Source organism: Castanea sativa, chromosome 4, assembly GCF_040712315.1.
Source record: "Castanea sativa cultivar Marrone di Chiusa Pesio chromosome 4, ASM4071231v1".
NCBI lineage: Eukaryota > Viridiplantae > Streptophyta > Magnoliopsida > Fagales > Fagaceae > Castanea > Castanea sativa.
In genome coordinates this window covers 6,535,304-6,547,763 of record NC_134016.1, presented here as the reverse complement: position 1 = coordinate 6,547,763, position 12,460 = coordinate 6,535,304, and the positions used below count along the sequence as shown (strand labels likewise).

Below are 12,460 nucleotides of genomic sequence, written 5' to 3'. Positions count from 1 at the left end.
TGATGTTTTAAGAGGGTTTGGAAAAATCATAAATGTGAACAGAAACATGGCTCTCATAAAGTCTTGAAAAACTTTCTCTAGAGTTGCTTTTATATTTATCTTGTAATCCACAAAACCCTTGGTCAAAAGTTTGATAGGAAACACCTTAGGATCTGTTCTACATGAATCTCGAACAAGCAGGTTCGAGTAGTTGAGTTTAGTAAAACTCAATAGATTGAGCTTGTGTCAAAATGTAGTATAGTGCTTTTCTAGTTTCTAACTTTCTTGAGTCTTTCACAACTTGAATCTTGACTTGTCTTGCTCTTTGACATATTTTCAATACTAGACCAAGACTTACAAATATTCGAAGTGTTACAAGAGTTAATGGTGTGCCAACATATTCTTACAGACATAACACTAGCCCTGGTTGCCTTCCACCAGAATGTAGATTGTAGACCAACACCAATTCTATGCCTGTCCCTCGTCAACCTGGTCCTAAGGGACTTTTGGGTTATGGTATGTCACTCAAATCATTATGGTTTGATTTCAGATTTCCTGTAAATGGAATTTAATAGAATCCCATAGTTCCTATGGTTCAAGCAACAAACAATTTATTTTGACATATTCACTGGAAAACATGGAAATTAAAAGAAAGAGTGAACTATATATTGCAAATGAATCAAAATTTAAGATTCCTGCGACTAAGTTTCTAGCACAAATGTTATCAAAGAAACTAGGTTCATGTTTAGTTGTTTCAACAGGGATGAGATATATGATGTGACAATGTAAATAATAGAGAAATTATTAAAAGGATCTAAAGAATTATGTTTTCATTATATTAACTTAAAAGGATACTACGAAAAATGGTTTCATGTGTATATATCATGGTTGATGAGAAAATCCAACAATGTATGTTAAAATACCTGCAAATGACGTCGTTGCAACCATCAACACGTTCAACAGCATGACCACAATTGGGACATCTACTCCATTTCTTCTCTTCAATAAGCCTTCCAAGCAGAACATCATTCTCATCTCTCAACTGTCCACTCTCGTTGCATCGATACCCGGCATGCCATCGAGTCTTGCACTGAAAACAGAAGTCCTTCTTGCACACAGGACACGCAGATTTTGTCACAATTTTGCACTCGTTAAGTACCAAAGTCGAGCATTGAGGGTCTGGGCAATAGCATTTTTCTTCAACCTTAAGAACAGCCGACTCGAAAAGAATATCACACCACTTATCAAATTGTGGTTTTGAGATGATTCTCCTGCAAAAGAGAGAGTCCAACAATTGCGTGCAATACAAACTAGGACATTTAATGTTGGCCACCTTGTTGTCAATCTGGGTTTCGATGTATTTGGCTATGCAATCCTTGCAAAAAGGGTGTACGCAATTGTTATTGTTGTTGAATTTCTTGTTTGATTGCATGGGCTCTATGCATATTTCACATGTGAACACAGGATCTTCCTCTACTTGCTCTTCTTGGGGCGTTTTAGAGTCTCTTCCATTTTTCTTTAGCGTGTTTCCCATTTCCTAAAACGATTACTACAATATGATTTGGAAATGGGTCATTTCCATTTCCAAATCATGTTATAAAAACGAATATTGTATTTTTTAACTACGGAAATGGAAGTTATAACAAAATGATGTTATAAAAGTTATTTTAACTGTCGAGAACAATCCTCCTCAAAAAAAAAAAAAAAAAAAAAACTGTCGAGAACAAACATGAAAATGGGTCCCGTTGACCAAGTCTCGTTAAGTTATAATTTCTCCCGGAGGGGGTGTTTAATTAAAATTTCTCCTTTCCCTCTCTCTCTCGTGTGTTTTTTTTTTTTTTATAAAAAAAAAAATCAAAATTTTCAATAAAACTTCTTAAAATACTAAACATTTTACATTGAAAGTATTTTCAGAAGTGTCCCAATTTGAAACAAACACAACCGTAAAATGTCATTAGAGAATGCCCTGTATGCTAACAGATAGTCTACTGTCTACCTTTTGTTGGTTTTTGTTTTGTTTTGTTTTTCCCGTGTTTCCCAATTCATCTACTGAATTATAACAATAACAATAACAAATAACCAAAATTTTGGGATCGGCTAACTACTCAACTGCATAAATAAAAAATATGTTTAAGGGAAAATTTTAATGCCTAAATCTCAACTGTTTCTTATCAAAAAAAAAAAAAAAAAAATCTCAACTGTTTGATCACAATTGAATGGGTTTAAAAATTAGTAGAGTCCAAATCTTCTGTCCCATCAATTGTGCTCCACTTCATGCTCCACCAATAAAATTTGAACAGCTAGCCTCCCTCATTAAATGAGATAACTCTAACTTTAACACCGTTAACGTTAAATTTTTTTTTTCCTTTTTTCTTCCGCAGCTTTTATTTCTTTTCAGTTGGACTGTTTCTGGCTTTTGGTTCTTTTTTTTCTCTTCTCCATTGTCCTTTGAGTCAACAAGAACGGCTTTTGGCTTTTTTTTTTCTCTTCTCCATGTGATTTGAGTCAACAAGAACGGCTTTTGGCTTCTTCTTTTTTCTCTTCTCCATGTGGTTTGTCTCTTGCCGCAACTTTTGTTTCTGATTTGGACACGTCCCTATTTTGTCTCATTGTATTCCTTTCTCCCAAAGTGTTTCCGGCTTTTGATTTTGTTTTTGTGTGCCATGCCTTTTGTCCTATGCAGATTTGTTTCAATTGAGAGACTCTGCTGCAACAAGCAACTTTCAAGGCTTTTACGTATTGTTCAGTCAAAAGTAAGTTCTCTCCTTTTGGTTTAGTGTAAATAAATTTCTTTTTTAAATTTATTTTAAGATTTATAACAACTTTCTTATATATACTTGTGTGAGTTTGTGTCTAAAGTGTGTGTGTATATATATGTGTTGTTTATTAAAAAAAAATAACTATGTTGTTTTTGTTTTCTATTAAGGTCATGAGTGATAGCAATTATCATACTAAGATTGATAGTCAATCGGTTCGAAAATTGAATTTTGAAGATGAGGATTCACCACTTGTGATAGTTGAACAACTAGAACCAATATCAATAGATAGCAACGATAAAATTCATGCTAATGTAGAAGAAGAAGTGATTCCAAAATTAGGAATTGAGTTTGAGACTGAGGAAGATGCGTATGATTTCTATAATAGTTATGCGCGTGTAGTTGGATTTAGTATTAGGCGAAGTAAGGGCCATAAGGGTGATAAAGATGGTTCACGTAAATGGTTAGATAGAGTTTTTTGTTGCTCTTGCGAGGGTATACGAGGGAATGACAAAAGAGATGACAATGTGAAATGCCATCGTCCAGAAACAAGATGTGGTTGTAAAGCAGAGATGAAAATTAGTTGTAGATATAGTGAAAAATATTGTGTGGTAAAATTTGTGTCAGAGCACACACATGTTTTAGCTTCTCCTCGTAAGCGTATATTCCTTAGATCTCAGAGGTCTATTAATCCAGCCCAAGCTGTTGAGGCTGAATTAGCAGATAGTTCTGGAATTGCACCAAGAGCAAGTGTAGGACTAATGGCCAGAAGGGTAGGTGGACTTGACAATCTTGGCTTCATTCCTGAGGACTATAATAATTATTTGCGTACAAAACGAACAAAAGAGATGAAAAGTGGGGATACAGGAGGCTTACTTGAATATCTTCAAAGAATGCAATCTGAAGACCTTAATTTTTCTTATGCAATTCAGGTTGACCTTGATGATCTAATTACAAATATTTTTTGGGTAGATGGTAGAATGAAGTTGGATTATGAATATTTTGGGGATGTAGTGTGCTTTGATACAACTTACAAAAAAAATAAAGAAGGTAGGCCGTTTGCATTGTTTGTTGGTGTAAATCATCATAAACAAACTATCATCTTTGGTGCTGCATTGTTATATGATGAAACATCTGAGACTTTCATGTGGTTGTTTGATTCATTTCAGAAAGCAATGTTTGGTAAGAAACCACAGACTATCCTCACAAACCGAGATGCTGCAATGACAAAAGCGTTAGCTTCACAATGGCCAGAAACACATCATCGTTTATGTGTTTGGCATATGTACCAGAATGCAACTAAGAATCTCAAAGAAGCGTTTGGAAGGTACAGTACTTTTGCAGCAGATTTTAGTAGTTGTGTATATGCCCATGACTATGAAGATGATTTTTTAGATGCATGGGATAATATGCTTGATAAATATGATCTAAAGAATAACAGTTGGTTGCAAAGACAATTTGAGTTAAGGGAGAAATGGGCTTTGGTTTATGGGAGGAAAACATTCTGTGCTGATATGTCTACTCCTTAGAGAAGCAAGAGTATGAATAGTCAAATTAAAAGGTACATAACTTATAATTATGACTTGTTGTGTTTCTTTCATCACTTTCAAAGGTTGGTTGATGATAGACGTTTTGAAGAGTTGAGAGCAGATTTTAAAGCAACTCAAAGTAAACCATCATTAGAATATCCAGTAGAAATATTGAAGCACGCGGCAAGCGTTTATACTCCTGCAGTATTTAAGTTGTTCAATCGTGAATTATGGCTCACTTGGGATTGTGAATTGCATAAGGAGGGTGAGGTTGGATCCGTGGTAAAATATAAAGTTATTTCTCCTCGTAAATCTCGCCAACACATTGTTCAATTTGATTCATTGGCTTCTACAGTGATGTGTAGTTGTAATAAATTTGAATTTGTTGGAATTTTATGTGCCCATGCCTTAAAAGTGTTATCTCTTCAAAATTGTAAAAGGGTGCCAAATCAGTATATTTTAAAAAAGTGGACAAAAGATGCAAAGGTTGGTTCTGCAATGAAAAATTATATGCATGTAGGACCACGTGACCAAAATGCGGATGTGGGAAGTCGTTATAAAGTGTTGCTTAAATTGTATTCTAATTTGGCAGCAAGAGCTGCACTGACTAATGAGACTTTTCGTATTGCTTTGGATGCTCATGAAAGTACTTTGAACAAAGTGGAGGCAAATTTGAAAAATTTATCAATTGAAGAATCTACTGTTGGGAGCACTCATTTCAAATCAAAGGCTCAACAAGCTAATGATAATGTGCAGCCTACTAATTGTGAAGGAAATAAAATTAAAGGAATTAAGCTTAAAGGGAGACAAGCATGTGTAGGGACATCTCGTAGAAGAAAGGGTGCATTAGAGAAAGCTACAAGAAAGAGAAAACGTCAAACTAAAGCATCCTCTCATATTCAACAGCTCACACTGGTATGAAATTTGTTTTGTGTTTTGGTACTTTGTACTTACGATTTGTTAGACAATAGTATGTACTAATTCTCTAAATTATTTATATGATTTTCATTGTGAAATGTATCAGGAAAATAGCATGAGAAGTTTAAATACACCTGGCTTTACTGATATGCTGAGCTTGACACAGGTAATTAAATGAAAGTTTATTTATTAATTTATTTTTTTCTTTTATTTTTATTTGTTTCATTGTGAAATGTATCAGGAAGATAACATGAGAAATTTAAATACACCTGGCTTTACTGATATGCCGAACTTGACACAGGTAATTAAATGAAAGTTTATTTATTGATTTATTTTTTGCTTTTATTTTTATTTGTTTCATTGTGAAATGTATCAGGAAGATAACATGGGAAATTTAAATACACCTGGCTTTACTGATATGCCGAACTTGACACAGGTAATTAAATGAAAGTTTATTTATTGATTTATTTTTTGCTTTTATATTTATTTGTTTCACAGTGAAATGTATCAGGAAGATAGCATGGCAAATTTAAATACACCTGGCTTTACTGATATGCTGAACTTGACACAGGTAATTAAATGAAAGTTTATTTATTGATTTATTTTTTGCTTTTATTTTTATTTGCTTCATTGTGAAATGTATCAGGAAGATAGCATGACAAATTTAAATACATCTGGCTTTACTGATATGATGAACTTGACACGGGTAATTAAATGAAAGTTTATTTTTTGATTTATTTTTTGCTTTTATTTTTATTTGTTTCATTGTTAAATGTATCAAGAAGATAGCATGACAAATTTAAATACACCTAACTTTACTAATATGTTGAACTTGATACAGGTCATTAGATGAAAGTTGATTTAATTATTAATTTTTTGCTTTGATTTTATTGATTTCTAATTTGTTATACATTGATATGTAGGCACAATTACCCAAAGTGGGAAATCAAAGAAATTATGAAGATGTTGAATAACAAGATAGAATTGAAGATAGAAGCGTGATTGTTTATAGGAATTTATCAGCCACGCTCCAAGTCCATAGAGATCATGCATTGAGATATTGACTTAATTTTGCAAATTTTTTATCTTTTACTATGGTTTTTCAGATGTGTCTTTTAGTTAGATTTGGTAAGCAAAAAGGCTCATTGAAATTTTGTATTTGGGGGAGGAGCATTGTTTTTTGTTTGTTTGTAGGCCTAAAACTTCTGCTTACTTTAAAAATTATCTTCCTTGAACTTCTGTATTTGTAGCACTTGTCTAGTTTTGTTCATGGAGTCCTATTTTAATTGTAGTGACAAAATTCTTGACTCTAGAGTCAATTGAAAGTCATAATCCATATAGAGAAAATACTGGTGGATTTTAAATTTCATATATGAGATCCTACTAGCCTAGCATGACTGTACAATTGTAACTAGATTAGCCTCTTCTTGATAGCTCCAAGCAATGGCCAAAGCACAGTGGCTAGCCAAGCAATACAACTGACAGCACGGTTAGCCTTGAGAAGCAAACTTTGGGACTTTACTCTTTCACTCTTCACCCCTTCAAATTGAATGGCCTCTCCCTTTATTTCTTCATCCTTCTTTTCTCCCTTTCACACTGTTCACATCAAGTTACAATAAATGCAAGCCAACTTATCTTGACTTTGCTTCAACCAATTTCTTTTCTTCAGCTCTCCCTTAGCCGAATGACCCTTGCCTTTTGCTTCTTTCTTTTCTTTCTTCCTTCCAACGTGTCCCACAAGTTTAACATCACATATTCATTTATTTGGCTTGACTTTTGTACATCCCTTCATAAATGGTTCAGTACTTTTGTACATAATTATGGAGGAAAAGATGAACTCAATTCTTCTCTTTCCAGCAAGTTCAATTTGCTTTGCTGACTTCTTGCCAATTCTTCAACAAGCTCATTTAATGAGCTAAGACAAAGTGTGGGCTGGACTATGGTGCAGTGCACCCAACATTCACCATCATCAAGGGATGTGTACAACTTCAAGCAGATAACAATGTTTCTATTTATGCAGAATTGGTATGGTTCCCCTGTTTTTGTTTCGGTAGAAATTGTTTTTCCTGCATATAATGTTTTGTTCCTGCAGAATAGGTCCAGTTTCATCTCAAAAAAAAAAAAAACCATCTATTGAGACATACCCGACCTTATCTCAATTGAAACACAAAACCAAGACATATCAGTCAAAACATTCTCAGCAGATATCCATTAATCCAGTCAATCCTTATCAAATAGAGTTTGATAAAATAATGAAATCTGGAATTTAAATAAATTGTTATCTGTATCTTCAAATCAAATTGTAATCTCTACAATAAGATATATACAAGAGAGCTTCTATGGAGGAGCTTCCCATCCCAGTCACTCATTTAAGAATTTCAACAAACATGTAAAATGCAAAATCCAGCAACCCCAATTATTTACTGACTACAACCTTTACATCGTCCAAAAACATTTTTCTTTCCACATGTTTCATAATGGAACAAAAAGCAAACACCATTATCACCATAGACAAGTCACTTTGTAGAAACCAATAGAAGCAGATGAACACTTGAAGATGAAGTGAGGATGTGTCTGTAATCGGGGCGAAGTGAGGATGAAGATGAACAAATCTGCAAAAGCCTTGAAAGTTGCTTGTTGCAGCAAAAGTCTCTCAGTTGAAAAAAATCTGCACAGGACAAAAGGAAGCCAAAAGCCGTTCTTGTTGACTCAAAGGACAATGGAGAAGAGAAAAAAAAGAACCAAAAGCCAGAAACAGTCAAACTGAGAAGAAATAAAAGCTGCGGAAGAAAAAAGAAAAAAGAAAAAAGTATTTTAACGTTAACGGTGTTAAAGTTAGAGTTATCTCATTTAATGAGGGAGGCTAGCTGTTCAAATTTTATTGGTGGAGCATGAAGTGGAGCACAATTGATGGGACAGAAGATTTGGACTCAAATTAGTATGTGATCAACTGATTGGGCCCTTAATTAACAATTACCGAGCTAATGGCATTCACAATTCCGGGTACTTTAGCCTTTGTTTTCATTAAAAAACAATTAACATTTTTATAATTTTTTTCCCCGTAGTTTAAATATCTTCCATTACTTATATTCAAATAAGGTTGGGATTGGTTGCCTACTCTCAACCTGGTACTAGGAGGAGTTGGGGCCTTGAAGCTGATCTTGTAGTTCTGAACTTCTTATCACCCTCGTTTGATTTGTGCACTACTTTAGGAAGAAACATAGGTAATCTTGGAGCAGTGCTTCAAGCTCTCACATAGAGAATGGGCCCCACATGTGGGTCTTACTAGAGGCCCATCTCCTATTTGAGAGCCTGGAGCATTGCTCTGAAACTATCTAAGAAATACCTTTACTCTAAACGCTTCTATGTATCATTAGACTACAATTTTCTTAGTGCTCATAGGGGTTGTGTTCATTGTTGAAAATTGTGGAAAGATGTTAGGGACTTATATTAATGCACGCGCCTAGGTCTAAACATTTTTGTCATAACCTAGAGGTAAGGGTTCATATCTCCGTGGGTGCATGTTTAATTGTATTCCTTCGTTGGTACAAGAGTCACAAGTTTTTTCTTGTTGTTCCCAAGCACTTAGACGGGCACGTACGTACAGGAGAGAATGATCATTTTTTTGGTATAGTCTTCTATTACTGCATTTTTGGGTCCTTCACCATCGGCTACTCTACAGTGAGTTCCAGAGTCACCACTTAAGAATAAACATAATTTCATCAGGAGATGAGTTTAAGGAGAGAGATCAAAATTTTTCTATTCGGTTTGAAAGTGCATGTGAAATAGGTATTTTATGGATCAATTATCTCTAACACTTTTTCGTCTTCTTGAGTGATTCTTTGATAATTAATCTTTGATTTGAAATAACAAATTTTGAGTGGGAGTACACCCCAATAACACATGCATAAACAAATTTTCTTGAAAATGTGCATAATTATGAAATAGGTAAATAAAGGGAGACTGAGCCACCCGGTCTGATTGGCTGTCAATTGTAATGGTGTGCCATTTATCAATCATTACGCATGGTTAGTCTTTATAAAAGCTTATTGCTTATTGTCTTTATCTCTCTCTCTAATCTTCAACTATCCACGTGTGATTTCAGTGTTACAAGATAATTAAAACCATGGCTTAGGCGAAGAAGTCAGAGACTAAAACTGAAGGCAAACCTTTTATTTCCTCAGGCTTGACTTTTCTAGGCTAAGGAGAGGATTCTAAGAATGAAAAAACCTTTTTGAAGATAAGAAAGTTGAGTAGAAGAAGTTGTGATTCACTTCTCTCCTCATAATAGGAAAGGGTAGAGGTCGAGTTCAAACCAAATATATATTGAACACTACAAATGATGCCATAAGTTTCATATTGTTCCAGACAAAATCATATAACTTTCTTTTTCAGATAAAATTAATTAAGAGAGCTCCTCTGTAATTGCATTTGTAAATAATAACATCTTCATTAACGAGAATTTCTAATAGCAATTGTCAGATAATGAGTTTAAAGAACTTTTCTCTACAAATGGTTTACACAGTGTGTACTACACCTTCCAAATACTTCCCAGATTTACCGCAATATATAATGTTGCACAAAAAATATTAATACAGCAATTATGAAAGCACCACGCAAGCGAATATCACTTTATCAGTTCTAGCTATGTTCATCTCTGCAGACACCACCCTATTTTGTTCCCTCACATATTCATTGCAGCTGCAAGTATGCTGAGAACACCTTTTCCCACAATAATAGCAAAATTTTGTCTGACATCTGCGTTTCAACTCAGTCAAGAATCAATATTAGCATGTGTTTGTTTGGCAGCCAGGAACCATTAAAGGCTTAAGCATAATTTCCTAATAGGAGCATATAATAGGTTCTATATATATATAACATACTGTTCCCATAATCATGATTAATTAAAACTTTTATTTACCAGTTACCACCATGGATGAGAACTAGGTTTGAACTCCATTACTGACATGAGTCATGACCAAAAGAAACAAATAATCAAAATAATCCTAGCTAGGTAGAAGCATTTATCTGCTCCTCAAATCATTTCAAAATTTTAAATTATTAAATAATGATGAATTTAATTAACGTTATTAAATTGGAGGCAAATAAGAAACGGTGAATATTATCAACACAATACCAAGATAAATTAGCCAATGTTTTGAAAGTTTAAATGATTATAAAATGATAAATTTAATTATTCAATAATTACTTTAAAAATAATAATAAATTTCAAACTTTTAATACACTATTATCAACGTCGTAGGTTAAAATTTTCTAAAAAACAATAAAAAAGCTCACAACAATTGCAAGCAAGCAAACACAAACACATGACACAACTACATTTTTGCATACAATTTGGTAGAGAGAACCTGCAAGTAATAATGGGGAGACCATAACCACGCTCTATCCAAAAATTGCATTCAGAACATCGTACCCATCCCTTCTCTTGTGCAGTTTCCACAAATAAAATATCATTCAAATCTATGTCATCTTCCTTCTGACTACAAAGATGACCACTTTGCCATGGGATCTTGCAATTGAAACAGCTGAATGGTTTCTTGCACTTCGGACACTTTGATCTCTTATCCTTTCTCCTACCTTCGTTTATGATTAAAACCGAGCAACTCCGGTTAGGGCAGTAGCACTTTCGAAACCCTAGAATTTTCGATATGCAAAGAAGATTCATCCACCGATTAAATAGCCTTTTGGGAATGATAGGTTGGCATGAAAAGGGGTCTAACAGCTTCCCACAGTTCATCCCAGGGCACCGGACATTGGCAACACTGTCTTCAAGCTTTGCATCGATGTATTTTGAGACACAATCCAAACAAAAAATGTGGAAACAAGTTTCCTTATTGTAGAATTTCTTGTTGGAAATTATGGGTTCTAAACATATTTGACAATCGAAGGTTGAAGCAAGTGCTGCTTTTTGAATTGGTTTCTGTATTGTGTTTCCCATGTTACAGCTTGGGAGAGAATGAGATTATGACTTATGAGCCGAGCTATGGCTTACAATAGTATTTAAGTCTTTGAAAGGTCTCTACGTCCATTTATCTCTTGCCATGGTGGACTTTCTCTTGAAAAGTCTCTAAGTTATCCACACTAATCACAAGTCTACTCAAACTCTAATATTCATGTTGATTCCAAAACCCTTTGTTATTTATTATTTATTTTAAATTAAAAAAGAAAACTGTTTTAACCCTAATCCTGTTGCAATACTTATCTAGTCTTCTTTTTAATAGACAAGAATCTAATTTTCAAATCCTAGAATTTTCACGTGAAGTCTCTATTGCCTTGTACTTTCAATTTGGTCGGATAAATACTCTTAACACTTAAGCATATCTTATTTTTCAAAAAAAAAAAAAAAAACTCTTAAGCATATCTTTTTTTTGGAGGGGGGGGGGGGGGCTAAAAATACTCGTAAGCATATCAGTATAGTTAATAAATATATTTTAAATTTCACATCAAATTACATTGAAAAAAATACTAAGGTTGTGTTTGAGAACTTGAATTTGAATTTGGATTTAGATTTTAAATTAATAGTTTTGAAATGCCTTGATTTCAAAATCCCCTTGATTTTTAGAGTTATTTCAAATCCAAGCATTTTAAAAGTTTGAAATTTTTGGTGGATTTGTTAAATTCAAATCCTTGATATTTTTTAAACTACCCAACAAGTTATTTGAATTTTAATCACCCAAATTTAAATCCAAATACTCAAATCATGTCATCTAAACACATCATAATTAAATGAATGTTTAAGTTGTTTTGTCACAGCTCCATGTAACAAACTTTGTAGTTCTCCTCTATCATCGCTCAATTATGTATCAAGCGGTCCCTTTGTTTCTCATATAGAAACCAAAACTAGCCAAATAATAATCGTAAAAAAAAAAAAAAAAAAACCCTTTGATGTTATCTTGGCGTGAGATTCAATCTGGAAACTAGTCATAACTGTAAACAAAAAGCAACCAATGTTTTGGAAATGATAGGTTGACATGGAAAGGGGTCTAATATCTTGTTGGAAATGATGGGTTCCAAACATATTTGACAATCGAAGGTGGACACAAGTGCTGCTCCTTGTTGAGATTTGATTGAGGTTTGGCTTGGTTTCTATATTTTGTTTCCCATGTTACAGCAATACAGCTTGGGGAGAGCATTTTTTTTTTTTTTTTTTTTGTGTGAAGAATAAGCTTGGGAGAGTATTATTATGAGATAATGACTTATTATACTAGTACTTATTTAAGTTCTCTGTCATTGTAAAGTCTCCCGTGCATTTATCTC

At 33.8% G+C, this 12,460-nt stretch overlaps 2 protein-coding genes and 1 long non-coding RNA gene across 3 annotated transcripts; 2 read left to right on the top strand and 1 right to left on the bottom strand.

Annotated features, from left to right (window-relative positions):
* Positions 1-1,927: 1,927 nt before the first annotated feature.
* On the top strand, positions 1,928-5,495 carry LOC142632368 (protein FAR1-RELATED SEQUENCE 5-like). Its single transcript, XM_075806793.1, has 6 exons — positions 1,928-1,947; positions 2,663-2,732; positions 2,906-4,251; positions 4,348-5,179; positions 5,289-5,348; positions 5,424-5,495. Exons 1-6 carry the CDS (start codon positions 1,928-1,930, stop codon positions 5,493-5,495), a joined length of 2,400 nt encoding a protein of 799 aa, XP_075662908.1.
* Positions 5,496-5,555: 60 nt separating this feature from the next.
* Positions 5,556-5,875, top strand: LOC142631274 (uncharacterized). The gene is made up of 3 exons (XR_012843559.1): positions 5,556-5,618; positions 5,681-5,753; positions 5,829-5,875. It is a non-coding gene; the product is annotated as an uncharacterized LOC142631274 (long non-coding RNA).
* A 3,908-nt stretch (positions 5,876-9,783) lies between these two features.
* On the bottom strand, positions 9,784-11,141 carry LOC142632367 (E3 ubiquitin-protein ligase RSL1-like). Its single transcript, XM_075806792.1, has 2 exons — positions 10,552-11,141; positions 9,784-9,883 (listed from the first exon to the last, which is right to left on the bottom strand). Exons 1-2 carry the CDS (start codon positions 11,139-11,141, stop codon positions 9,784-9,786), a joined length of 690 nt encoding a protein of 229 aa, XP_075662907.1.
* Between the last annotated feature and the right edge of the window lie 1,319 nt (positions 11,142-12,460).

Coding starts and splice junctions, on each gene's coding strand:
- LOC142632368 (XM_075806793.1), top strand. CDS start 1,928: ATGTCATTAGAGAATGCCCT. Junction 1,948..2,662: donor ATGTCATTAGAGAATGCCCT/GTATGCTAACAG, acceptor TGTCCTATGCAG/ATTTGTTTCAATTGAGAGAC. Junction 2,733..2,905: donor TACGTATTGTTCAGTCAAAA/GTAAGTTCTCTC, acceptor TTTTCTATTAAG/GTCATGAGTGATAGCAATTA.
- LOC142632367 (XM_075806792.1), bottom strand. CDS start 11,141: ATGGGAAACACAATACAGAAACCAATTCAAAAAGCAGCACTTGCTTCA. Junction 9,884..10,551: donor CTCCCCATTATTACTTGCAG/GTTCTCTCTACC, acceptor GCATACTTGCAG/CTGCAATGAATATGTGAGGG.